At 39.7% G+C, this 26,985-nt stretch overlaps 1 protein-coding gene across 5 annotated transcripts in view; it reads left to right on the top strand.

Moving 5' to 3' along the window:
• Positions 1-26,985, top strand: part of ADAMTS6 (ADAM metallopeptidase with thrombospondin type 1 motif 6) — a 234,947-nt gene that overhangs the window by 195,678 nt on the left and 12,284 nt on the right. For 3 of the 5 annotated variants that reach the window (XM_084802031.1, XM_084802032.1, XM_084802033.1), the window contains 4 exons: positions 6,226-6,355; positions 20,202-20,406; positions 24,396-24,572; positions 26,412-26,568. In XM_084802031.1, coding sequence (XP_084658157.1) covers positions 6,226-6,355; positions 20,202-20,406; positions 24,396-24,572; positions 26,412-26,568 — 669 coding nt within the window. Of the gene's footprint in view, positions 1-6,225; positions 6,356-20,201; positions 20,407-24,395; positions 24,573-26,411; positions 26,569-26,985 lie in introns of those variants that run through there. The other 2 variants (XR_014783308.1, XR_014783309.1) reach the window with 2 other exon arrangements.

Raw genomic sequence — 26,985 nt, 5'->3', positions numbered from 1 at the left:
AACTTCTCCTAATAACCTTGGAGATTGAGCTTTAGTAATACAAATTCACTCTTTGTTCATTTGCTAGGTTTGCTTCCTTTTTGAAATAGGGTATTAAGTAGTGCAGGCTAAGCTGCAGCTCCCTATGTAGTAGAGGGTGACTTTGAACTCCTGATTCTTCTACACTTGCCTTCCCAGAGTGCTGGACTTGTGGGCATCTGTCACCAAGCTGAGCTTCAACATTCCTATTTGTAGGTAGCATTCTTATTTTTCCTGTCTAGCTCCTTGGACATGTGAAAAAGAACTGGTAAAAAAAAAAAACCCTTTAGGTTATAAAAAGAATACAAAACCAAAACATGTGCCTGTTTGTTATCTCCCCCTCTCTCTGTCTCTCTCTCTCTCTGTCTCTCTCTCTCTCTCTCTCTCTGTTTGTCTGTCTGTCTGTCTCTCTCTCTCTTTATTCTCTAGTGTCTCTAAGAATTGAATAAAGGGCTTCACACATACTAGGCAAGTAATCTCCCCTGAGTATATCCCAGCCCTAGGCCCTTTATTCTAACGAGGGCTACTATAGAAAAATATATTTGTTTGTAGGCAGGGTTGGTCTCACTATGTGGCCCTAGCTGCTATATAGATCAGCGTGGCCTTTAACCCACAGAGATCCACCTGCCTCTGCCTTCCAAGTGTTGAGATTAAAGGCGTATGCCATCATGGCTAGCAATGAAAACTACTGTTTTTAGAATACCATTTCCACTTTGATCATCCTGTGTTTCCTCTGGACATCTTGTTGTCTAAGACAGAAGGGAAACACTGGGAAGGCAAAGAAAAGAAGCTTTCGAAAAATTTTTCTTAAAAAAAAAAATGAGCAGTAGGTTCTTTATAGGAAGGAAGCCATGTGGGTGGAGTTGATTGGTACTCTTGGTGCCAGCTGTTTGATCCAAGGCAGATGGATTCGCTGTGCCCTGCAAATGCTTATGTCTGGCCAATAATCACACAACACAACAGCCAGATTCCACCAGCCAAAGGCAGAGCAAGCAGTGTTTTTTCCCCTCTTGGCATTTGTTGCTCTTTGGATGCTATCTGCATTAAGTACTGGGATTAAATTAATATTACTGACCATATGCTATGTATGTTGTGGTTATATAATGTTGTCTTGGTTGCTAACTACTTTAGATGCTGTGGCTAGGCAAATTATTGCCTTAGACACAAGCTACATTTTTAGTATAAACTCTGAGTATTCCCATCTCTTCCTTTCCAGAAATCTATTTCTTTGGGGGAGAGACAGCATACTGTGCCACTCTGCTTGGCTATTTGGAGATCAGTTAGCCTATCAAGCAAAAAAAGTACATCTATAGCTCTCTTTCCCATACTGGCTTAGTCATAAGTCTGATAGCTTCTAGAATCGGGAGTACCGAGATCTTTCTCCTGTCCTACACACTGCTGCCCTCATACTACTCGGCTTAACACACGTTACTGCTTCAAGTTAAATCTTCAAGCATTAAATTCTGGTTTCTACTTTAAAAATGGTGAACTGCCATGAGAAGAGCAGTAGGTCTTCAAACACTGTATTGCAAATGAGTCTTTAAAGGTATTTAACTGCCAAAAACAAAGGTCACTGTCCTCTGAGGTCTTCGCTCAGGATTGGCCTGAACCATGAAGTTTCCTCACCTGAGACATTCACCACTCTTACAGTAAGAATAATAACCAGTTTCACCCGGTACACACTTGCTGTTCCATAGACTCCCTGCTTCCCCCTCCCCTGTATACACTACACAAAATGCCATTAAAAACTGTTTGCTGCTCTATACTTAAAGCAGTAGAACAGGGTGCTTGGTAGCCAGGTAGATCCTTGGCTATTGGGGGAGAATATTAAACACAGGCTCTTTTAAGATTTCAGATCAAAAGTCTCTCGGTGTTGGGAATTGAACCCAGTGCCTTGCAAATGTAAGCCTAATGCTGTATCAGTGAGGCATATCTCTAGCCTGAGTTATATTTACATTTCTATCCTTAAATGTATAGAAATTCATATTTGATTCTTAAATATCAGAAATTAAATATAGGCAAGTTAAAAAAGCTCTGTTTAGGGTATGCTCTTTGTAAGGGTTTAAAGTAAATGTGTATTAAAATAAGAAATTATTTATATTTTTGTAATGTTTTAAGTTTATTACATGCAACATGGAGGGTTGCATAAAGACAGTTTTTATGCTAATAACTTAACTTTTTAATTTGGTTTTTGTTTTTTCAAGACAGGGTTTCTCTGTGTAGCCTTGGCTGTCCTAGACTCACTTTGTAGACCAGGCTGGCCTCGAACTCACAGAGACCCTCTGTCTACCCCAAGTGCTAGGATTACAGGTGTGAGCTACTGTGCCTGGCTTAATTTAAGATTTTAAAGAGTCAAATATAGTCAATATAGTTTTAATTTAGTCAATTAAAGTCTCAGTCATCTGCCTCTCTTCAGGGGGTAGCGACAATGAGCTATAAGAATTTTCCCCACTGACTGCTCATCTGGACATCTTGTGCATATTGATTATAAACTATGGATTTGAAAGCATACTTAGTTTATATAACTGGATCATAATAAGGTTTAAGATGAATTTATCAATGCTTCACATGCTACGTTAAAAGAAGCTACATGTACATGAGGCATGATCATATACAAATATTCTAAATTCCATTTTTCTTGTTCACATAGATTATTTCCATTTGATCTGTATTTTCTACTTCCTAGAGTTAAAAGTTATATTCACCTTGACTTAAAGATTGTGTTTAAAATCTGTCCATAGCACATTCTCTACAATTGTGTGGAGAGCAGGGACTGACTCAGACATGAACTCTGGTGCCCCCTATTTGACCACTTCCCCTTGGAGAGGAGATCTGGTGACACTCAGAGGAAGAGTAAGCAGGCTATCAGGAAGATACTTGATAGGCTGTGATCTTATAGTGGGGGATGAGGTCCCCTTCTGTCACAGACCTAGGGGAGGGGAATAGGATGAAAGAGGGAGAGATGGGGAACGGGAAGATACAAGTGAGGGGATAAAAATTTAGATGAAATCTGAATAAATTACTTAAAAATAATCTGTCCATTTAAGTTCATTTGTTTATAGTCATCCTTTGACATTGACTTAAGATGGAAACAGAAAAAAACAAACTATCAACCTGCCAGGTGTGGGGATAAAAGCTGGAAGGAAATATGAATGCTATTGGGTGAAAACAGTGGAGTGTGTGGGGAGATTTGAAAGATGTTAGTGCCACACTGATACAACACTTTAGAAAAAAATTAATGAAAGATGAGTACAAGGAAAATATCTTTGTAAAATGTAGAACAATTTTGTTATCTTTTCAAGAACATTAATTTTTGACTATTAAAAAATAGCATGCTATTCCTTAGTTCCCAGTTTTTAGGCTATATGGAATGCACAACCAAAGACAATCTGTAATAACTTTTTCTTCTTTCTTTCTTTTTTTATTTCTTTTTTCTTTCTTTCTTTCTTTCTTTCTTTCTTTCTTTCTTTCTTTCTTTCCTCCTTCCTTCCTTTCTTTATTTTCCCAGAGACAAGGTTTCTCTGTTCTCTGTGTAGCCTTGGATATCCTGGACTTGCTTTGTAGACCAGGCTGGCCTCGAACTCACAGAGATCCACCTGCCTCTGACTTCCCCATTCTGTAATTCTTAATATGAAATCAAACTTCATTTAAGATGCACGGTGTCTTTTATTTTGTTGAGGGAGTGAATGGTGCATTGAGTTAGATTTAGTTCAGGAGTCTGTGTGTAGTTAAAGTACATCCAGTGGTTCTTACCAAACAAGCAAAGAGCTCTAGGCTCTAGAACAGTGATATGAGTCTATTCTCAGTGTTTACTTTGTCCAGTGAGGTTTTGTCTATTTTCTTGCTTTTTTGCAGTAGATATTACCTAGAAAACATTTTTGAAGCTACACATACCTAGAATATATCTAAAAGTAAAATATAAATCTCTGCTAATTAATATACCAGTCTGACTTATGATTCAAATTGCTTTTAAAATAAAGGCTGCTTTAAACAAATACAATTGTGGACAAACAACATTTGTAGTGCTCTCTTAAAGAAACTAAACATTTGTTTTAACCTTTAGAAACCAACTTACAGTTTCTGTCACTGAAGCTAAGCAGCATTGACACCATCTTGTAGTTTTGCTGTTTATCCTATTCTGAGAATCAACCAACAAATGGTGTTAAATGCCAGCGTTTTTGTTTCATGAGTAGTCACATTTAATATGCTTTAAAAATACATGCTAACCCTACAAAAGCAACCCTTGCTCTTGATGTAGTGAGCATTCCTTCAGGGGGGGTAGAGTTGCTTGTCTGATCCACTGTGAGTAGCCCAGCCCTGTGACTAACAGTGGAGGTATTTGACTAGGTGACCACAGGGACATGGTTATCTGCCCACTGGAATGACACAATGGGGATGAATATCATGGAACATCTGTGGATGGATCATAGCTATGCTTCTTGTGAATCATTCTTCCCTCAAAAATCTCAATTTTAATAGTTAAAAATTCCACTGCTGTCATTTGCTATTCTAGGAACTGGGAGGGATGAGTACAGCATGCTTTAAGACATTTTGCCAGTAGACTGTTTGCCTATATTTTAGACCCCTAAAAACATGTTGCTGAAGGTGATCCTGGGAGTCTTGCATCCTCAAAAGCAATAAAATATACCTTCTTCAGCAACTCACCATTGAGATGGAAGCTACAGAACTTAGCTTCCTGACAACAGTAGACTCTATAGTTTTTCCTATCAACCTCTTACACTCAAAGGGCTTAATTTAACATGACCAAAGCAAGACAAGTGAGGCATGCTCACCCAGACCTAAGCAGCCTTGGGAGAAGTATTTGGTGCTTAGTTCTTCAGGGAAAAGTTGCCTTCACAAATGATCCTTTTTCGTAAGAACTCCCACATTTGTGAGCAAACTCCTTTTTTAAAAAAAAAAAAAAGGATTTTACAGCATAAAAACAACCAGAAGAAAGGAAGGGATGGATGGAAGGACAGAGGGAAGGCAGGCTGACTGAACAAGAACTCTGTAGAGCTAGCCGGGGTGCGATCTGTGCTTACCCGAATGCTGTCAGCACTACTTTTAAAGTTTCTTTATTCAGCTTACGTGTTTATAGGGAGGAGGTGGGAAATGTCAGTAATTAGCTTTACTAGTGCTATTATGCCCATTTCCAAGAGTAAAATGTTAACAATAAAGCATGTCTTTTATATGCCCTGAAACACCCGTTTCTCTTTGATATCTTGAAATATCTGTCTTTTATTTTTTGATTGTTGATACTAAAGCAAAAATAAGTATATATAAAATCTCTTCAGCTAGAATGTTTATAAATAAAATTCTCGTTCTCTCTCTCTCTCTCTCTCTCTCTCTCTCTCTCTCTCTCTCTCTGTGTGTGTGTGTGTGTGTATGTGTGTGTGTGTGTGTGTATGTGTGTGTGAGAGAGAGAGTGCATTTTATGAAGTATAAACAAGTTGTGGTAGATATGTCTGCCAATAAATCATAAGCATATACTTAAGAATTTTGTAAATTGTAGAATGGCAATGTTTTTAGTTGTGCTATCAAGTCACACAGACTAATGTTTAAGACCAAGGTAATTATTTTGTGAGTTAATACTAGAGCAAACAATGTATGCGACTCTTTGACAGTGGTATAAATCAGCAGGCATCCAACTCTGTTAGGATGAACAGATCAGTTTCTTACAGCCCATTACATATGAGATCTAACTTGATGTGTGCTTAGATGCAGTCATAAATGGAAGAAAATAAGTGAAATAAATATGGATGTGATGTATTCCTAGTGAAAGGTGACCTGGTTTCGTCCTGATCTGACAAAATGTCAGAAAGTAAATTAATCTCTGTTGCTTTGTTTTTAAGTAAATAGACACCTATTGTCTTGTATTGAAATTTATATTAATACATTTTATCTTGTGATGGTTTGGAAAATTTAAGGATTTTTTAAAAGGAAAGCATGAAGATGAGCATAAAAATGAAAATGCTAATTGCAGGTCCAAAACATCTGTGATTCTGAACATGAAACAATCATTTTGTCTAAAGTTTGACTGTAATGAGCAGCACTGCTGTCCTGGTTAGAGAAGTAGCAAGTGTGTTGGAACAGATAGGACCGCAGGATCCAGTGAGCTTGACTGCCCCGAGGGCAGCAGTGCATGCCTCGCCTTTTGGAAGGGAAAGGACTCTCTAATTAATGATGCCATCCCTTTTTTTTTTAAAGGTGTCCAAAGGCAAGAAGTGGTCTGTAAAAGATTGGACGACAACTCCATTGTCCAGAACAATTTCTGCGATCCTGACAGTAAGCCACCTGAAAATCAAAGAGCCTGCAGCACTGAGCCCTGCCCGCCTGAGTAAGTATGAAAAAAAGTGAGCACTCATTTCTTTGGGTGCACGAAGAAAGAATTATGTATTCATATTTCCAAAGTTGCCTCTTATAAAAATTTATGGTAGTTCCTGCAGAGCGAAGCACACAAAACAAGAATGACAAACCTTTTTTTTTTTTAAAGAACCACTTACTTTTCTTTTTCTTTTCTGCTAATTAGCTTCATAAGTGCATCTCAAAATATACCATAAAATTATTTCCATTGCTACTTCATAACTGTAATTTTGCTACTACTGTGAGTCATAATGTGAACATCTGATATGCAGGATATCTAATATGTGACCCCTCCCAAGGGGTCATGACCCACACATTGAGAACACTGATCTATGCATTGTGGAGCTGAATATCTCATTAAAACCTTTAAAAATATTAGTTATCATATTAAAATATCTTATTAAATTTCCCAGTTCTTTTCCTTTTGTAGTTCTGAAATGAAGTTCCTTGTTTAAGGTTTGAGGTGGGAGGTGGAATTCAAAAGAAAAGAATTAAAGAGAATGTAAAATTAGAAAAATTTAGTCTGGTTTTCTTTTTCGAAAGATCAAAAGGTACATATTTTTGTATCTTTACTAGTCAATTTCTGCTAGCTTCTTTTTGTTTCCTTTTTCTTCTTTTGAATTCAGACAATGCAAGAAAATTTTTGAATGCTTTTAATGGTTGCATATATAAGATTCCCAGCAGACATTCTAGGGACAAACATCAAGACTGTTGTGATCTAGTAGGACCCAATGTGAGTGTGAAAGAAGAGCAACAGGGTCTTTTTCTATACAGCGATGTAATGCACAGATAAAGCAAGGAAAAAAAAACCCAACTCCTAATACCACTGTTCGTATTTTAGTGTATGTTATTTCTAGGCATTTTATGTATACATAATGAAATAATATAGTCCTTACATGTGACAGTCATTTCTTAGTCTATTTTGAACATTATCTTTGGCAGCATTTAGTAGTTATGTTCTTGTTTATTTAAGTTGAATTCCACTGCTGTGCAATCCTTGCTCTATTCAGGTCGTGCTCTCCTGTGATACCGCAGCACTCACCATTTTTCCCACTAAAACATTGTGGTGTGTAATTATACCCTCTGCAATATGAGGAGGAATAGAATTTCTAGTAAGTAAAAGAGCATTTTAGTGTCTGTGGCACATTGTCAAATTGTTCCCCCCAAATATTTTAAGAATGTACACTCACCTAGCAATATATATGAATGTCTGAATATATATGAAAGAGTATATATGAATGCTATTTCCCTGGACTGAATACTGATCATTTTACCTTTATTCCTTTGTGAGGCAGGGAGTCAGTACGTAGCCCTAGAACTTGCTATATAGACCAGGCTGGCCTCGAACTTACAAAGATCTGCCTGCCTTTGCCTCCAGAGTGCTAGGCTTGAAGTACAAACATCTTGGTTATTTTATGGTAAGAAATGATGTGACATCTAATTGCTCTTTTGTTTTGCACATTTTTATTGCTATTAGGCTGGTAATTTAACAGCTCTGTTCATTGGCCATTTATGCTACTTGGTTTTGCCTTTCTCTTCAGGGCCTGTCTCACTTTATAGAAGTACTTACACTTTTATTATTGCTTGTATGAGCTCTTGATATACTTAAGACATTAACTCTATTGCTTGTACTTCAAGTAATCTTTGTAGTTTGTTATATTTCTTTTTGTATTATTATTGTTTTCATCTATTTTTACTAAGAAAATTCACAAATAAGGCTGGAGAAGTGACTCAGAGGTTAAGAGCACTGACTGCTCTTCCAAAGGTCCTGAGTTCAATTCCCAGCAACCACATGGAGGCTCACAACCATCTATAATGCAATCTGATGCCCTCGTCTGTCCTGCAGGTGTACATGCAGGCAGAGCAGTGTATAATAAATAAATAAATAAATAAATAAATAAATAAATAAATCTTTGAAAAAAAGAAAAAAAAAGGAAAGCTCAAAAATAGACCAGGTGTAGTGGTGACCGATGCTTTCAACCATAGCATGTGCAAGAAGAAAGGAGAATCACCTACTCTATTGTACTTTCAAAACTTTTTTCTTGCTTTAATGTACTCATTTAAATATATTCTCCTAATTTAAAGAAGAACTCTATGTTTTCCTAATATCATTAAATTAAAACCTTCAGTAGCATTTTTAATCAGAAAATATCTTTTCAAATAATGAGATATATTTAGTTACATTGAGAGCATGTGTAGCTATGTATGGAGAAATAGAGAACAGTACAGTTTCTCACTGAAAGAACAAAGGACTTGAAAATAGACAGAAGAGGTATTGTTAGGAAAAGAGTAACATAGAGCTTCTCTAGAAAATGGTAAAGCTAGCAGAAGGCTCGCTAGGGAGAAGTAGCATGCTCACAGCAACAGCTTCTTAATGAAAAGTATAATAGCCATGGGAGTGAATTCAGTGAAAACAGAATCCATGATGTAGACTTATGTGGTTAAAAAAAAAAGGAAAACATTAATATTAAAGGATATGACTGGTGGGAAGCTAGTGTCCCTGCATAGGAAAAGGAAACTGAGTTGAACACATTGTGAAAGGCCAAGCATCCAGTCTTTATAGTGCTGTTTTAATAACAATAATATTTCTACATATGACCTTATGTGCAAATCATTAATATAAATATTACTCCTCTATAATAGTGTGGCTTCTATAGTTGTAGAAACCAAGTGAATGAAAACAAAAACTTATATACATTGTAGTAATACTGAGACCAGATTTTGAAAACATCAATTAAGTATACACAGCACTATTAGTTTGATTTCTTAAAACTGAGCAAATAAATATAAAAATAGCTATCATATAAAACTACAGTAAGATAATTCTTAGTAAACTTGGAAAAGAAAGCCCAGAGTAGGAAAACTGTGTTTTGCATGCCAGGCAAGTGTTCTCTGCTGTGTTATATTGCTAGACTTTTTTTTTTCATTCTAGTTTCAAATGAAATTTTATTAACTTGTCCAGGCTAGCCTTGGCCTCGTTCTGTATCTCCAGCAAGCCTCCTGCTTCAGTTCCCCAAGTAGCGGAGATGACAGCCCTATGCTATCAGGCTCAGTTTAAAAATTCATTTTTATCAAGGGCTAGGTTTTATTTAATAGAATAATTATTTTGAGTCACTGAACCTCACCCATAAACAACTATAATTTATTATTTCAAGTTTAGAAAAAGATTCATGAGCATTCTCTATGAAAGTATGAAATTTAAGACGAGGAAGAATCATTGGGTAACCTCAGCCAACTCTCATCACTCCACAGATGAGGGATTTCATCCCTGGTGATGTTTCCCACTACACCAGACAGCACTAGCATTCTAAGTTACAAACCAAATGTCTAGTGGCACTTTATGTGTCTGACTTTGTTTGCTTCATCAAAGCATTCCCAGTTGTCACATTTAAAAGAGGTTTGTTTTGTTAATGTTTAAGAATTGAGAAAAGTCTTTGCCTGTAGAATGCCTGTGGGCATACAATTCTGTCCTATTTTAGTTTACACTTTGCAAATAATTGAGGAAAGATATAAACCTAAGAAAATTGTAGCATTTAATAAGTAAATAATATGTTATATAATTGTTTCTCATTGATTAAAAATGATACTGCCAAATTCTGAAGACTTTTTCTTAATTTTGTGATGTGTTTATAGGGAATAAAAAGTGGTTAGACTTGCGTCTGGAATAAAGACTGGAAAATCCTTTGTCTTTGCCACAAATGCTGGATATTGAACCCACAGCTTGAGACTACTATGTATTTGAATATAGCTTTTTAATAAGCTCATTTTCTTTGCTCTGCCATTTTGCCTTAAATTACAATGCAAAACATCTGATTTTATGATGAGCTCTTCAAAACTGTCTGGTTTGATCAAGTTTGGATCAAAATTTTATATGGCTCATTTCTTTTTCCTTCCTCCATGTATTATTTTCTTAATAATACTCAGGCAGTAGAGCAAGACAAGATAATACAGGGCACAGCAAGCTACTCTGTTTCCCGATGCTCAGACATTCATCCTGTTGTAGCATATGCCTGTAGTCTCCGTGCTTGGGGGGGCTGAAGCAGCATTGCTGGGAATTCAAGCCCATCATAGGGCTCATGGTGAGTTCCAAACCAATCCGAGCTCCAGAATGAGACCTTGTCTGACAAAAACATATGAATAAGCAAGAGTAAACAACCCTCCCCACATAGAGACTCCTAATTTTAGTCCTAATGGATGGTAGACATTTTGATCAGGCCAGGCATGGTAGCACACCACTTGAGAGGCAGAAGCAGGTGGGTCTCAGTAACTTCAAGGTCAGTTTGGTCTACATAGTGAGATCCCATCTCAAAGCAAACACAAAGTAACTAGACCTTGAAATGAGCTCAGAAAGAACCAGCTCTAAGATGTTTCAGGCAATAATGAGTCAATGGCTAATATTCCCAGGAATATTTTATTACAGAATCTAAAGGTGAGAAAATAGAAAACAAAGAGAAGGCTGTCAGTGTCTCAGACACATAATGAAGAAAGCTGAGGGAAGCAGGAATTCTAAACTAGACAGAAAACAGTGAGACGGGAGAGATGCAGTGGCAAGGCTGAAACATTTACTTCAATAATTAGGCCATGAATAAGCTTTCAGAGGAACATGGGAAGGGCTAATATGATGCAATACAGCTCAAACCAGGAACTGAGTCTGAAGCTTGTGATTTTAGACAGGAGGGAAAATGGTATGGTGATCAGTTAATAGTTTACTTCTGTGTGTTCCACGTGGATAAGAAGAGGGATAAATTCCAACCAAGATTCTGTGGACATATCATTGACAATAAGAGAGTGATAAAGAATATTAAAACTATAGGAAAGTGCTGGCCCTGTGGGCTAAAGATAGCAGGGCCTCCCAAATCATGCTGCCTGTGAGCACCTGTGTTTAATTTGAAGGTCTCCATCCCTCTTACATTATGAGACCTAATGAGATCATGGCTAGAAGTGGTGTGACTGAGTTTTTTGTAGCTGAGTTATACACATTTCTGTTTTATCCCCTAATCTTGATGATGAAATCACTGTTGCAAATTGAATCAGACTTTCACTATGGCTGGCATGCAAGTGATTATTCTCAGTACACATTTTCCTCCTTACCAAATATGGTACTAACAACTTGGGATCATGTTTATTTTGGGGGGGGACAGAAAGAAAAGAATAAGGAAAACACTTTTATTTTATTTTTATTTAAGTAATTTATTCAGATTATAACTCAATTGTTATCCCCTCACTTGTATCTTCCCATTCTCCCTCCCTCCCTCTTTCATCCTATTCCCATCCCCTAGGTCTGTGACAGAAGGGGACCTCATCCTTCACTATAAAATCATAGCTTCCTGGTAATCTGCTTACTCTTCCTCTGAGTGTCACCAGGTCTCCCCACCAAGGAGAAGTGGTCAAATAGGGGGCACCAGAGTTCACGTCAGAGTCAGTCCCTGCGCTTCACACAATTGTGGAGAATGTGGTGTCCATTGGCTAGGTCTGAATAGGGGTTCTAGGTTTACTGCATGCATTATCCTTGGTTGGTACAGTAGTTTGAGCCTGGGTCCAGATCTGCCAGCCTTAATGGTCTTCTTGTAAGTTCTAGGACCCTTTGGATCCTTCTATTTCCCCATTCTTCCTTACCTCTCACACCTAGAGTCCCAATAGGAAGTCCCAGTATCTATCCCAATTTCCGCCTAAGTGAAAACTTTCAAGGGACATCTCTGTTGGGCTAGTGTCCAATTATAAGTGAGTATATGCCATGTGTATCTTCTGGGTCTGGGTTAACTCACTCAGGATGATCATTTCTAGTTCCAGCCATTTGCCTGCAGATTTCCTTGTTTTTAATAGCTAAGTAGTATTCCATAGTGTAAATGTACCACAGTTTCTTTATCCATTATTTGACCGAAGGACATCTAGGTTGTTTCCAGGTTCTGGCTATTACAAATAAGGCTGCTATGAACATGGTTGAGCATATGTCCTTGTCATGTGGTGGAGCAACTTTTAGGTATATTCCAAGGAATGGAATAGCTGGGTCTTGAGGTAGACCTATTCCAAGTTTTCTGAAAAAGTGCCAGATTGATTTCCAAAGTGGTTGTACAAGTTTGTACTCTCACCAGCAGTGAAGGAGTGTTCCCCTTTCTCCACATCCTTACCAGCATGTGCTGCCATTCTGATGAGTATAAGATGGAATCTCAGAGTCATTTTGATTTTCATTTCTCTGATGACTAAGGATGTTGAACATTTCTTTAGGTGTTTCTCAACCATTTGATATTCCTCTACTGAGAATTCTCTATTTAGTTTTGAGCCCCATTTCTTAATTGAGTTATTTGGTTTGGTGGTGTTTAATTTCTTGAGCTCTTTGTATATATTGGATATTAGGCCTTTGCCAGATGTAGAGTTGGTGAAGATCTTTTCCCAGTCTGTAGGCTGTTGCTTTGTTCTGTTGACAGTGTCTTCTGCCTTACAGAAGCTTCTCAGTCTCATGAGGTCCCATTTATTAATTGTTGACCTTAGAGCCTGAGCTGTTGGAGTTCTGTTCAGAAAGTTATCTCCTGTGCCAATGCATTCCAGGCTCTTCCTCACTACTTCTTCTAACAGATTTAGTGTCTCCGGTTTTATGTTAATGTCTTTAATCCACCTGGACTTGAGTTTTGTGCATGGTGATAAGTATGGATCTGCTTGCATTTTTCTACATGTAGACATTCAGTTAGGCCAGCATCATTTGTTGAAGATAAAGATTTGGTTTCTTTGTCAAAAATCAAGTGTCCATATGTGTGTGGATTTATTTCTGGGTCTTCAATTCAATTCCATTAGTCGACCTGCCTATTTCTATGCCAATACCATGCTATTTTAATTACTGTTTCTCTATAGTACAGCTTGAGATCGGGTATGGAGATTCCTCTGGAGGATCTTTTATTGTACAAATTTAGTTATTCTGGGTTTTTTTGTTTTTCCATATGAAGTTGAGAATTGATCTTTCAATGTCTTTTAAAAATTGTGTAGGTATTTTGATAGTGATTGCATTGAATCTATAAATTGCCCTTGGTAAGATGGGCATATTTACTATGTTAATTCTTCTGATACATGAACAAGGGAGATCTTTCCATCTTCTGATGTCATCTTCAATCTCTTTCTTCAGAGATTTGAAGTTTTTTTCAAACAAGTCTTTCACGTGCTTGGTTAGAGTTATTCCTAGATACTTTATCTTGCTTGTGGCTATCGTCGAGGATATAGTTTCCCTAATTTCTTTCTCAGCATGATTGTCACTGGTATACAGGAAGGCTACTGACTCTTTTGAGTTAAAATTTTATCCAGCCACTTTGCTGGAAGTGTTTAGTGGCTATAGGAGTTCTCTGGTGGAATTTTGGGGGATCACTTATGTACACTATCATATCAGCTACAAATAGGTATAATTTGACTTCCTCCTTTCCTATTTGGATCCCTTTGATCTCCTTTTGTTGTCTTATTGCTCTGGATAGAACTTCAAGAACTATATTGAAGAGATATGGAGAAAATGTCTGGTCCCCAATTTTAGAGGAATTTTCTTGACTACTTCTCCATTTAATTTGATTTTGGCTATTGGCTTGTTGTATATAACCTTCATTATGTTTAGGTATGTACCTTGTATCCCTGATCTCTCCAAAACTTTAAACATAAATGGGTGTTGGATTTTGTCAAATACTTTTTCTGCATCTAAGGAGATGATCATGTGGGTTTTTTCTTTCAGTTTGTTTATATGGTGGATTATATTGATGGATTTCCATATATTAGACTGTCCCTGCATGCCTGGAATAAAGTTTACTTGGTCATGGTGAATGATATCTTTGATGTGTTCTTGGATTGGGTTTGCAAGTGTTTTATTGAGTATTTTTGCACCAATTTACATAATAGAAATTGGTCTGAAATTCTCTTTGTTGGGTCTTTATGAGGTTTAGGTATCAAGGTAACTGTGGCCTCATAGAAAGAGTTTGGTAATGTTCCATCCATTACTATTTTATGGAATAGCTTGAAGAGTATTGGTATTGGCTTTTGTTTGAAGGTCTGACAGAATTCTTCACTGAAACCATTTGGCCCTGGGCTGCTTTTGTTGTTGTTGTTGTTGTTGAGAGACTTTTTATGATAGCTTCTATTTCTGTAGGAGAAATAGGACTATTTAATTTGTTTATCTGATCTTGATTCAACTTTGGCAAATGGGAACAATGAAGAAAATGATCCATTTTCCTTAGATTTTCAAATTTTGTGGCATATAAGCCTTTCAAGTAGGACCTTATGATTCTTTGTATTTCTTCAGTGTCTGTTGTTATGTTTCCCTTTTCATTTCTGATTTTGTTGATTTGGATAGTGTCTTTCTTTTAGTTAGTTTGGCTAATGGTTTGTCTATCTTGTTGATTTTTCTCAAAGAACCAGTTCCTGGATTTGTTGATTCTTTGAATTGTTCTCTTTGTTTCTAATTTATTGATTTCAACCCTGAGTTTGATTGTTTCCAGCCATCTACTCCTCTTGGGTGTTTCTGCTTCTTTTTTTCTCTAGGGCTTCCAGATGTGTCATTAAGTTGCTTATGTGAGATGTTTATAATTTCTTTATGAAGCCACTTAGTGCTATGAATTTTCCTCTTAGCACTGCTTTCAATGTGTCCCATAAATTTGGATATATTGTTTCATCATTTTCATTGAATTTTTGGAAGTCCTTAATTTCTTTCCTGACCCAGTGTCATTGAGTAGAGAGTTGTTTAGTTTCCATGTGTGTGTAGGATTTTTGTTATCTCTGCTGTTGTTGAAGTCCAACTTTAGTACATGGTGATCTGATAGGATTCAAGATATTTTATCAATCTTCTTATATCTATTGAGGCTTGCTTTGTGACTTACTATATGATCAGTTTTGGAGAAGGTTTCATGAGGTGCTGAGAAGACGGTATAGCCTTTTGTGATTGGGTGAAAGTTCTGTAGATATCTATTAGATCCATTTGATTCAAGACATAGGCTAGTGTCATTATTTCTTGGTTTAGTTTCTGTTTTGTTGACCTATCCTTTGGTGAAAGTGGAGTGTTGAAGTCTCATACTATTAATGTGTGGGGATCGATGTGTGGTTTAAGCTTTCTTAATATTTTACAAATGTGAGTGTTGTATTGCAGACATAGATGTTCAGAATTGTGACGTCATCTTGGTTGACTTAGCCTTTGATGAGTATGAAGTGTCCCTCCTCAGCTCTTTTGCTTGATTGTGGTTGAAAGTCAATTTTATTAGATAGTAAAATGGATACACCAGCTTGCTTCCTGTGTCTGTTTGCTTGAATACCTTTTTCTGGGCTTTTATCCTGAGGTAATGCCTATCCTTGTGGCTGAGATGTATTTCTTGAATGCAAAAAAATGTTGTGTCTTGCTTATGCATCCATTCAGTTAGTCTGTGTCTTTTCATTGGAGAATTGAGACCATTGATGTTGAGAGATATTAATGATCAGTGACTTTTATGTCCCTTAGTTTTTATGTTGATTGCAGTAGAGTGTTTGTATGGTTATGTTTTTGCAACAGGGGTTATCTATTTCCTTGTAATTTTGGTTGTAGTTTGTCACTTTGGGTTGGAGTTTTCATTCTAGTAACTTCTGTAGAGCCAGATTTGTGGGTAGATACTGTTTGAATTTGGTTTTGTCATGGAATATCTTGTTTTCTCCATTAATTATTGTTGAAAGTTTTGCTGGATATAATAGTCTGGCCTGGGAGCTGTGGTCTCTTCAAGTTTGCAGGACCTCTGTCTCGGCCCTTCTGACTTTTATAGTCTCTGCTAAGAAGACAGGTGTAATTCTGATAGGTTTGCCATTATATGTTACTTGTCCCTTTTCCCTTGCCATTTTTAATATTTTTTTTTGTTCTGTACATTTTGTGTTTTGATTATTATGTGGCAAGAGGATTTTCTTTTCTGGTCTATTCCATTTGGTTTCTGTAGGCCTCTTTATGTTTATATGCATATCCTTCTTTAAATTGGAAGTTTTCTTATATGATTTTGTTGAAAATATTTTCTGGGCCTTGGAGCCAGGGCATCTTCTCTTTCCTCAATGCCTATTATCCTCAGGTTTTGTCTTTTCATGGTGCCCTTGATTTCTTGGATGTTTTGTGTCAGGAGTTTTTCATATTTAGCATTTTCTTTGATGGTTGCTTCAAGTTCTACCATTGTATCTTCTACTTCTGAGAGTCCTTTCTCCATCTTTTGAATTCTGTTAGAGAAGTTTGCCTCTGCATTACTTGCTTTCTTCTCTAAGTTCTCTCATTCCCAGCATTCTTCTGTCTGTACTTTTATCATTGTTTCCATTTTCATCTTCATATCTTGAACTTTTTTTTATTGATTTCCTTCATCTGATTGTTTGTATTTTCCTAAATTTCTTCCAATGCCTCTCTATAGGCCTCTTTAATGTCTTCAACCTGTTTGGCTGCATCTTCCTGCATTTGCTTATGGATTTTATTAGTTTCCTCCATTAGCATCTTGTGTTTGAGTTCTTAGGGTTGATTTCTTTGGGATAGCTGGGATCTGGAGATACCATGTTATTTTGGTTTTTGTTGTTTGTGGTTTTATACTTGCCTTTAGTCAGCTTGCTGTTTCTAATGTTGGGAGGTAGTTTCTTGTGTCCTTCCCTGAATCAGGCAGGTGACCTGGTTTCAGCTCCAGGGGACTTTACTCCACACCTGGGGCTCCCCACTGAGCCAGCAGAGGCCGGTGCTGGTGCTCTGCAGCCAAAGGATCAGTTAGAGGTAGTGTAGATAAAGTGGGTTATCCTGTCTTTGGCTAGGCTGTGAAAACTCTGCCCTCAGGCACTGGGGCTTTTAGGGCCTAGGCTCAGTCTACCCTAGACTGCTGGAAACCCTGCTGGCTTGTGGGGGTTGGCTAGGATTCTACCTGATCAGTCCAGGCTGTGGGACCTAGGTTCAGTCTCACTTGAGAGAGCAGATACTGCCCTCTGGCCTGTGGGAGTTGTCTGAGCTTCTGCCTGATCCCTTCAGGTGGGTTCAGTCCCATCTGGGTGCATGCAGGCACGCCCCCTGAGTTGCGGCAGCTGGTCTGGCTCCACCAGAGCTTGTGGGAACGGCTCCCTGTATTGGGGCGGTGGCTAGGTTTCTGCCTGAACCACTCTGGCTGGTTCAGACCCTCCTGAGAGTATGGGAGCCCCTGCTGAGCTATAGTCGCCAGGCACCTGCCCTCTCCGTTCAGACCAGATCAGTTCTGGCCAAGTGTGCGGAAACAGTCCACTGGGAACAGTCCACTAGGCTGGAGGTTCCTCCCCCATCTCTTTAGACTGTCTTGCCTTAGATCAGTCAACCTGAGTGTGGCTTTGGAGCTGTAGCTGAAGGGCGTGTCCACATCTGCCTGGGCCCCGTGTGGGCCCTGGGTACCTCTGTGGACTGGTGGGCCCAGATCCAGACTCTCAGTTCCTCCTGGGCCAGCTGGCTGTAATGCTGTTACTGTGTGGCCCACAGATCAGTCAGAAAGGGAGACAGAGAGCATAGGTGAGGCACACATGGTCACTGGGATTTGGATTTTGTGCCCATGTGGTCTTCAGGCCCTGGGGCTTTCTCAGGACTCATGAGTTGGTCTAAGGTCAGAACCACCCATTTTCCTGCATTTTCCGAGGCCCACAGCTCCAGGCTGGTGTTTTCATTGCCCACCGTTCAGTCTCAGATACTGAGACCCTGATACAGTGCATAGCAGCAGCTCATAGGTGAGTATGGGTCCGGACTCTGGGGACTGGGCACCCATCCTCCGTGGGCCAGTTGGGTGGCTGGAGGTCAGACCCACCTATGCTCTGCACTTTGTGGACCCCTGTCACCTAGGGCTCTTCAGGTTCTGTGGTTTGTAGTTCCCAGCTTGGTCCCTAGTCTCTGTCCTGCAGATCAGATACCCTGTGTGTTCGGTGCTGCCATCTTGGATCCTCCCACCAGGAGAACACTTTAAATCTCCTTTGGAAAATGACTTAACAGAGAAAAATGTGGTACTATTAAAATGTTTAATTCAACATTAAGTTATGATTTAAAAAATGAATTTTAGGTCAAAAGTGTTTTGCTTTGGGAAATAATATTTATAAATGTCATTTTCCCTATAAATAGTGATAAAACAATTAATCTTGAGCAAAAGCCATTTTTACTTTGTGGGCTAAGTGTAGTAGTCCTCATTAGGGTGCTGGGACTCTGATGTCCCTAAGATACTGCCTTTCATATACAAAACCTGCACAGTGGACTTTGACCAGGAAAGTTATGAGAATTGCTTCTTAAGCTTTTTATATTCTTCTCTCTGGTGGTTTCATACCCAAGAACATATGACATATGGTTATAATCATAGGTAGAAGAAAATATCCTATGATGTATATTCTGTTTTCTACAATGTTATAAATGAGATTCAGTGGAAATAGTAGTTAATGGGGAATCTAGTCTTTGTTTCAATGTTGCTCTTTTTATGACTTTGGAGAACTATTTTTCTAACATAGGATCTTGGGGTTTGTTTGTTTGTTGGTTTTTTCTTTTTGTTTCCCCCTGTAGAATATAGAATACTTTGAACATGGTAGGCATTCAGCAAATGCTTATTAGAAACACAATAATTGTGGTGGCAAGTAATAAAACTTCAGTTGAGCTAACTTCAGTTCATAAGGCTTACATAGCAAAGCTCAAGAAAGTATCGGGGTAGACTTACTAGACTCATGGGCAGAGACATCAGCAGGACTTCCAGTAACATGGCCATGAGTGGCTCAACATGTGTTCTCATGCACCTTTGTGACAGGAAGTGAAAGGACCACTTTTGTTTCTGTTAAGATGTAAAAAATTCTGAAATAGAATTCTAATTGGCCAGAACTGGGTCCTGTTTCCCACTGGACCATTAATAGCATCCAAGAGAGTGACAGTGCAGACGTAGTACCAAAACCCCTTCTTGAAATTATACATGTGAGAGTTCACTGATGACTTTCAACAGAAGAAAAGGGGTGACATAAATGCAGGCCATGCCTAAGACATTTGAGTTTCTTCCTTCATCAACTGTAGGAAACAAAAAACTCATGGTTTGTTTTTCTGTGTTTCCATAGAATTGGCTTAGGGCTCCACTTTTGCAGAAGAATATTATGGATATAAATACCTGGCCTTTCTCTGTCCCTAGAAGGACTATAAAATCCTCCTACCTTCATGAGAGTTTTTTCTAGAAATTAGAAAACAAATCCCCAGCTCCTTCGGAGTTTAGACTAGGATCCTCACTTCTGAGTGAAGTGGTTACAGTGTCATTATAATGAAAATCTTCAGTGTTTCATGCTTGTTACATTCCAGATTGCACGCAGTGGGATATTTAAAACACCTGCGTTATCATGTGCTCTTTATGCACATTCAGAAAGTCAAACTGGCAGCTTAAAATTGGCTTTAGTGAAGTATTTAATATATGTATATAATTATATATATTATATATATGTAACATAAATGGCACAAATCACAACTCCGTCCCTACCATGGATAACCAATTGTTAAACATTTACCAGTATGTTCTAGCATGTTTTAAATATATTATTTAAATCTCATGGAAATCTTAGAGATTGTTTTTATCTTCAGAAATTAATGTTAAAAGAAAAAGCAAAAAGTTTTGAAACCATATCATGTATTATTTGTTTGAACATAGTTTCTGTTTGCTTCCAAGACTCTTGTTGCACTTTGGAAGGCAACTGAGTGTCAGCAAACAGCGATTTGCTTAACGGCTCTTGCTTTTGCATCATCATATCAACCACCACTGAGCTGCCAGCTCTTCTAGGGAAAGCGTAAAATCCACTCAGCTAAAAGCCTCTCGGTGCATGGAAGACACTGCTTTCTGTCTTTCTCTCATGTCTCGCTTCAGGTGGTTCATTGGAGACTGGTTGGAGTGCAGCAAGACTTGTGATGGTGGGATGCGCACAAGGGCCGTGCTCTGCATCAGGAAGATTGGACCGTCTGAGGAGGAAACACTGGACTACAGTGACTGTTTAACACACCGGCCTATGGAGAAAGAGTCCTGCAACAACCAGTCATGTCCACCTCAGTGGGTAGCTTTGGACTGGTCTGAAGTAAGGAAATCTGGGCCTGCGTGTTCTGAGATGTCTTAGTTATCAATACCAAGGCATTTAATACATCATAAGCACACCTGAGCATGGGTCTTAGGCTTAACAAGTAAGAACTGCCTAAAAGTGAATTTGCCCCTATTACATTTTATTATTGCTTGCCCAGGAGTAAGAGGTGTTTGAGGCAAGGAACTCAATGAGAAACTCATCATTAATTTAATTGAGAAATACATGTAAAGTGAATTTGAAATAGCATTATGGCGAGTACCCTTAGGAGCTGTTCTTACTGGGGCCTCACAAACATGGCACCAGTGAGGTAATTAAAATTGAAATTCAAAGGGAGCATCAAGAACTTTTCTTACCTTGAAACATACTGGAAACCAAGACAGGCCTTTTCTAGGTTTTCATTTTGAAGGCCCAGGTATTTTGTTTTGTTTTATTTTGTTTTTTATAGGCCCAGGTTTTTTTATGTTCGATTTTTTCCAAGCAGTACTATAGCTTATTACCTAATTTTTAGGTATGAGTTCTTTACAAATCAGTTGTAACTTGTGATAGAAATATCTATACTCTGTTAAATTGAGTGTTAAGGAGGGAGCACTTGCTGCAGTGCATGTGTAGAGGTCAAAGGACAACTTATAGGAGCTGGTTCTCTCCCTCTATAACGTGGGTCATCCGGCTTGGGGACAAATGCCTTTACCAACTGTGTAATTTTACTTGCTTAGACAGCTTTAAATTAGACATTTTTTAAAAATTGTATATGTATAATGTGGGCTTACTCATGCCATGATACATACACAGAGTTCAGAAAACAACTGTGGAAGTCTTTTTAAAAAGTTGAACAGAAACACAAAATATTGTAATACAGTGCCAGTAGATCCTGCGATTAGAGACAAGAGGATCACTGCTTGAAGCCAGCCTGAGCTTCAAATAAGTGAGTTCCAGATCAGCCTGGATAAGAAGAAAAGGCAAAAGAGAGAAAAGAGGGAAAGGAACACAAAGTTTGTACCAAATCATCCTTGAAAAAAGAAACATTTGCCAACCAGAATAATAGTCTCATCTCACATCGACATCACATTTTTGTTTTCACATGAAATAACCAGATACAATCCCTTTGAAGAAGGCAACCTTTAAATGGTGTTGAAGCATATCAGTAAATAAAAGGTGTCCTTCCGTACTCACACAGATAGTACTTACACTTCTTTTGGAATTCTTATTCTACCTAGCTGCTCTCTGAAGTGATATTCTCAGAGGGCTTACAGAGCTTAGAGGCATCCCTGGAAGCTGCCTGCAGCACGTGTGCTTGCTGAGGACATTTTTAATCACCTGTGGATATCTCATTTAAGGTATAGGAGAAGGAAGTGCTGGCAAGTGAAGTGCACATGCTGGAGCCAGCACCTAGATAAAGCACTAACAGCTGCTGTCGTTTCTCCCAGATGACCCTGGGACACTGTCATCAGCAGAGCATCATTTATGGGGTGCTGACAATCCTGTCTAGTTGAACAGCATCTCTAGTGCCATTATGTTTCGATCAAGAGGGAGGAAAAGGCTGTTGTCTGCCGTTCCTGTTTATTTTGCAAAGATGGGTTTCCCTTTCCCTGCTTTTCCAGGAAGCCTGCTCTAAGTGGCCTAGTGTAAGGCAGGATAAACAGCATGAGAGGCCCGCCTGGGAGTGGGTGTAGAGGGAAGCCCAAGCCTCTCTCCGCCTTAGAGGAGGAGAGCACCCTCCTGGGGAAGAAGGCAGCTCTGGAGGGGAACAGGCAACATCCCATCTCTTTTTAAGCCAACCTTTAGAAAAATGCAGCCTATTTTCTTTTGACACACCCTTGAAGACCTCCCTGCTCTTTCTGCTCCCTCCTCTGACTGTCTGATCAGAAGGGTTGCGGGATGGTTACACTCTGAATGAACCTGTTCTGAGTGGTAGCCCTGCCTTTAGCATTTTCTTAGAAGTGATCGCTTTCGTTTGATTTTATTATCACGCCTAAGTAGTACAATATTTAAAGAGCAGAGTGGAGAGTCTGGCTGTAAACGTGAAGTGTTTGTGGCTAGCTCTGTAGGGCTGAGACCCGGTGTACTCACCGAAGAGGAATATGTGAACACTTCTCAGCTTCTGACTAAGATCCAGTGGACGAAGAATGTGCAGAAATGCACAGTAGTTCTCCTTTATCCCCCGGGACCCTCGTGCGATGCTTTTCCTCTGAAGTTCATAAAATGTGTTGTGAGGTAAAAGCAGGACGCAGAAGAATTAGGGAGCAGTGGTAAAACATCATGCGGGAAATGATATTTGCCTGAAATGTGATCCATGGTGGTGGAAATGGCAGGATGAACGAGGCCGGGTGACTTATAGGGCAGGAGTGCAAGTATGGCGGCAGCAGCAGCAGCAGCAGCAGCAGCAGCAGCAGCAGCAGCGATGTAAGGGTGTTGATATTGCTGTGAAAATGAGTAATAGATGAAGACTTTGTCGTCGATTTTAAATCCTACTTTTACTTCCACTGAAGAACCATGTGTCGTCCTCCTTAAAAATACATCTTGATGAATCCTTTTCTAAGTTGGAGGAAGTATCTTCTGTTGCTGGATTCATTGCGATTAAGAGACTGCATGGAATCCACCTCAAGACTTTTCTCCCTCTCTATGCCAATACGCCAGGCTCAAAGACTATGCCTAATAAACCCGCCAAAAGCCAGTGATGGTAAAGTACACAGGAACTTAATTTCTGACCCACTCTCATAGTATGCGGCATAGCCTTGTGTTCCCATGCCTGTCTCCTAAGCAAGAATATAGGCTTTTGAGCATAGAGACTCTCATTTTTTTTCCCCCATGCCCCACTACTCCTCAAGTCCGCGTGATTCGTATAGAGCAGTGGTTCTCAACCTTCCTAATGCTACCATCCTTTAATACAGTTCCTCATGCTGTGGTAACCCCCAAACATAAATTATTTTTGTTGATACTTAATAACTGTAATTTTGCTACTGTTACAAATTGTGATGTAATTTTTTTTTTGAGATAGGGGCTTGTTAAAGGCGACCCACAGCTAGAAGCTCAGGAAATGTATTTGGATTAAAGGTACAAATAACAGCTTGCACTTGTGTGTCAGGCTCTCAGGAAAAAGAGAGGAAAAAGATTTGGAGGCAGGGTCCAGAGAACTACAGGATGTGAGTGTGAGTCAGCCACTACATTGAGTAGGTGGCCTAAAGAAGCGTCTAGAGACAGGTAAAGGAAAGGAGTTGTGACGTAGGAAGAAGTGTTGTTTTGGGGGGCTGGAGAGATGGCTCAGTGGTTAAGAATGCCGCCTGCTCTTCCAAAGGTCCTGAGTTCAATTCCAGAAACCACATGGTGGCTCACAACCATCTGTAATGTGAGCTGATGCCCACTTCTGGCCTGCAGGTGTACATGCAGGCAGAGCACTGTATAAATAATAATAAATAAATAAATCTTCAAAAGGATGACCTCCTTTTCTTTAAAAAAATGTGCTGTTTTCTTGGTTTGAAGAGCAGGTGCCCAGTTCTTAATGTTTGTGACTTATGGACATGGAGAAGTGCAGGGGTATTTGGTGCAATAACCCTTTCCTGCAGGCGTGTACTCTTGACAGCCACACTGTGGAAATAGTTGATCCATTCTACCCCCAGCTTGCTCGACAAAGACACGTTGTTGTGGTCTACTAAAAGCATCAAAGCTCCCTTAAAAGACTACACCCAGCAAGTAGGCTTCTGCATTCCAGAACTTAGCAGAATCTTATCACAGCTGAAGGAGGCCAAGGATGGGGAGGAATAGGAGAATAAACCTACCCCTAATAAAAGAAGGAAATGTTAGCCAAGAAAAGCAAACATTGCATTTAGCTCTTGAAGACCTTAGGGAAAAGATAAAAGTACTTCCCCTTAAGCAGACTGTGAAGGAGCCTCACAGCTGAGAGCTTTCCTTGTGGTGTATTTTATACATACACAGCCTCCTCACACTTCCCTGTCTCTAAGTTGTTGTTATTGTTGTTGTTGTTTTTCCAGTGTACTCCAAAATGTGGTCCAGGATTCAAGCATCGGATTGTTCTGTGCAAGAGCAGTGACCTTTCTAAAACATTCCCAGCTGCACAATGTCCAGAGGAGAGCAAGCCTCCTGCTCGCATCCGCTGCAGTCTGGGCCGTTGCCCTCCTCCCCGCTGGGTGGCAGGAGACTGGGGCCAGGTAAGGCAGCCAGACTGGGGGCTCCATCCAGATACAGACCAGAGCTTTCTGATTTGATCATTGTGAGGGCCTAAGATGCTAAGTGTGAGATCTGGCTGTGAAACTGCATGTGCCATGGAGCCCAGCTGTGGACGCCTACCCACTTAGCCACACTCTCCGTACCTGGAAGCATTCCACTCTCCTGTTTTGTGGCTAATTTAGAAGTAGGGCCTAATAAATGCTTACTGTATAGTCCTGTAGTTATTATTATGGTGGTAGTTTCTAACCTGCTAGCAACTAAAGAGAACACAGACACCTGATGTATTTTTAAATGAGCCTTTACCTGGGTCAAGGCAGATGTCACCTCCTACACTATCCTCCATTAGCTCCCAGCCTCCATCCCATGCCACCTGCTTCTACTAATTTCTATCTGTGCTACCTTCCACCCGTGATCCCAAAGTACTTGCTGCTGTTGTTCATTTTGGCTATTGCTTCCCACGAGGAACTTCAGCGTCCCTTCTCTGGGCCACGTGCCTCTACTCCTATCCCACGGCAAGTCTCCTGCTTCCTCTTCCTCCACCCCTTCTCCTCTTTCCCAGGATTTTCCCCATCTTCCAAAGCCCAGGAACCCGAGCCACACATACACCACTCAACACAGATACACCACACACAGAGCAGAAAGAATCCTAGGTAGCCAGTGCTCATGGAGCACAGCAGTACCCATACTCCTTTTGTGTTTTGCCTGGAAGATGTTCAGTATCCATATAGTATATGGAGTCACTTTGCTCTGTATCCAAGCCTATGGGAAGAAGTGTGATCACAAAATAACCGAAGAAATACTTAGTATAACTTAAAAATCTCAAATGGAATATGCCTGATAAGATCACGCATTCCATTGCTAACATTACTGCATTATTTGCAAAATGTTTCGCTGAGAGTTTAATGGCACATAATTGATATTATACCATTTAAGTCCTATGCAGATGTGGTGACACGAACTGTATTTTAAACCAGTTTGTTATTACCTTCATGTTGCTGAAAAGAGAGGGAAGTGTGCTAACTGGCTAACACAGACTGGTTCTGAGGTGTTTGTGGCTGATGATTCCTTAGAAAATTCAAGGTGCCATGCAAGCTCGTTTTTAAATGTTTATTTATATTAGTGCGTGTGATGTGTGTATGTACACACCTGTGCCAAACTGGGCATGTAGAGGTCATAAGGCAACTCTCTGGAGTCAGTCCTCTCCTCCCTCCTCTAAGTAGGCTCCAAAGGTAGAACCCAGGCCGTGCAGCTTCAGGCACTGCACCAGCCCGCGCATCCCCGTCCCAGCTTTACTGCTACTGTAGCACTTTCCTTCTAATTCTGCCCACCTTGTTTGGGATAGTTATGATATCCCAAGAAATTGCCATCCGTTGTCTTCTGAGGAATGCGTTGCTACAGTTTTCTAGAACAAGAATACAGAGCCTGAGGTTTGAAACCACTTTCATAGTAAAATGAACAAGTCCTACTCCTCTCAATAACAATTGCATGTGGACTTTAAAGTCAGTATGTACAATAGTTAAAATATTGTCTTTTATTATCCCCAGATAAACACTGGGGAAATCAATATTTTGGGAGATTTTTGGCCTTTTGTTTTGTTTTGGGGGGGGTTGTATGTTTCTTTTTGTTTTGTTTTGTTTTGTTTTCTGAGACAGGGTTTCCCTGTGTAGCCTTGGCTGTCCTAGACTCACTTTGTAGACCGGGCTGGCCTTGAACTCGCAGAGATCTGTGAGTTGGGAGCCTCTGCCTCCCAAAGTGCTGGAATTATAGGCCTGTGCCACTACACCTGACTAATATTTTGTTTTTCATATCTCTGAATGTAGTGCTCTGCTCAGTGTGGCCTCGGACAGCAAATGCGAACTGTCCAGTGTCTCTCCTACACTGGCCAGGCATCTGTGGACTGTCCAGAGGCTGTTCGGCCTCCATCCATGCAGCAGTGTGAAAGCAAATGTGACAGTGCTCCAATCTCCAGTACTGAAGGTGAGTATGCCTTGGTTAGGCCTTGATTCTCTATGACTCACTCTACTGTTCCCAACATTTGAAGAGTCCCCTATCAGGGCACCGTTTGTTCCAAGGATTTGTGGAAGCTACTCTATGGCCTGCCCATGGTCAGGAAGACTGTTTTATCCTGATTCTCTCACTGTAGGTTTAACTTTACGTCACTTGCTGTCTGGAGAGAAATTTACTTGTCTATGAAATGAGATGTCAGAGTGGATAACTCTACGGTCGTGTTTTGCTTAGAGTTCTGGTTGACCTCCACCAGAACTCTGGACTTGCTCTTTACATGACTACTATTCAAAATGAAAACATTTAGCCAGGCTTGGTGGCTCACACTTACTTCTAATCCCTGACTCGGCAGGCTGACACATGGATCGGGCCAGTTTAGGCTACAGAGTG

The sequence above is a fragment of the Acomys minous genome (assembly GCF_964271855.1).
Source record: "Acomys minous genome assembly, chromosome: 11".
In the NCBI taxonomy this organism is placed as follows: Eukaryota; Metazoa; Chordata; class Mammalia; order Rodentia; family Muridae; genus Acomys; species Acomys minous.
This window is presented reverse-complemented; position numbering and strand designations above follow the sequence as displayed.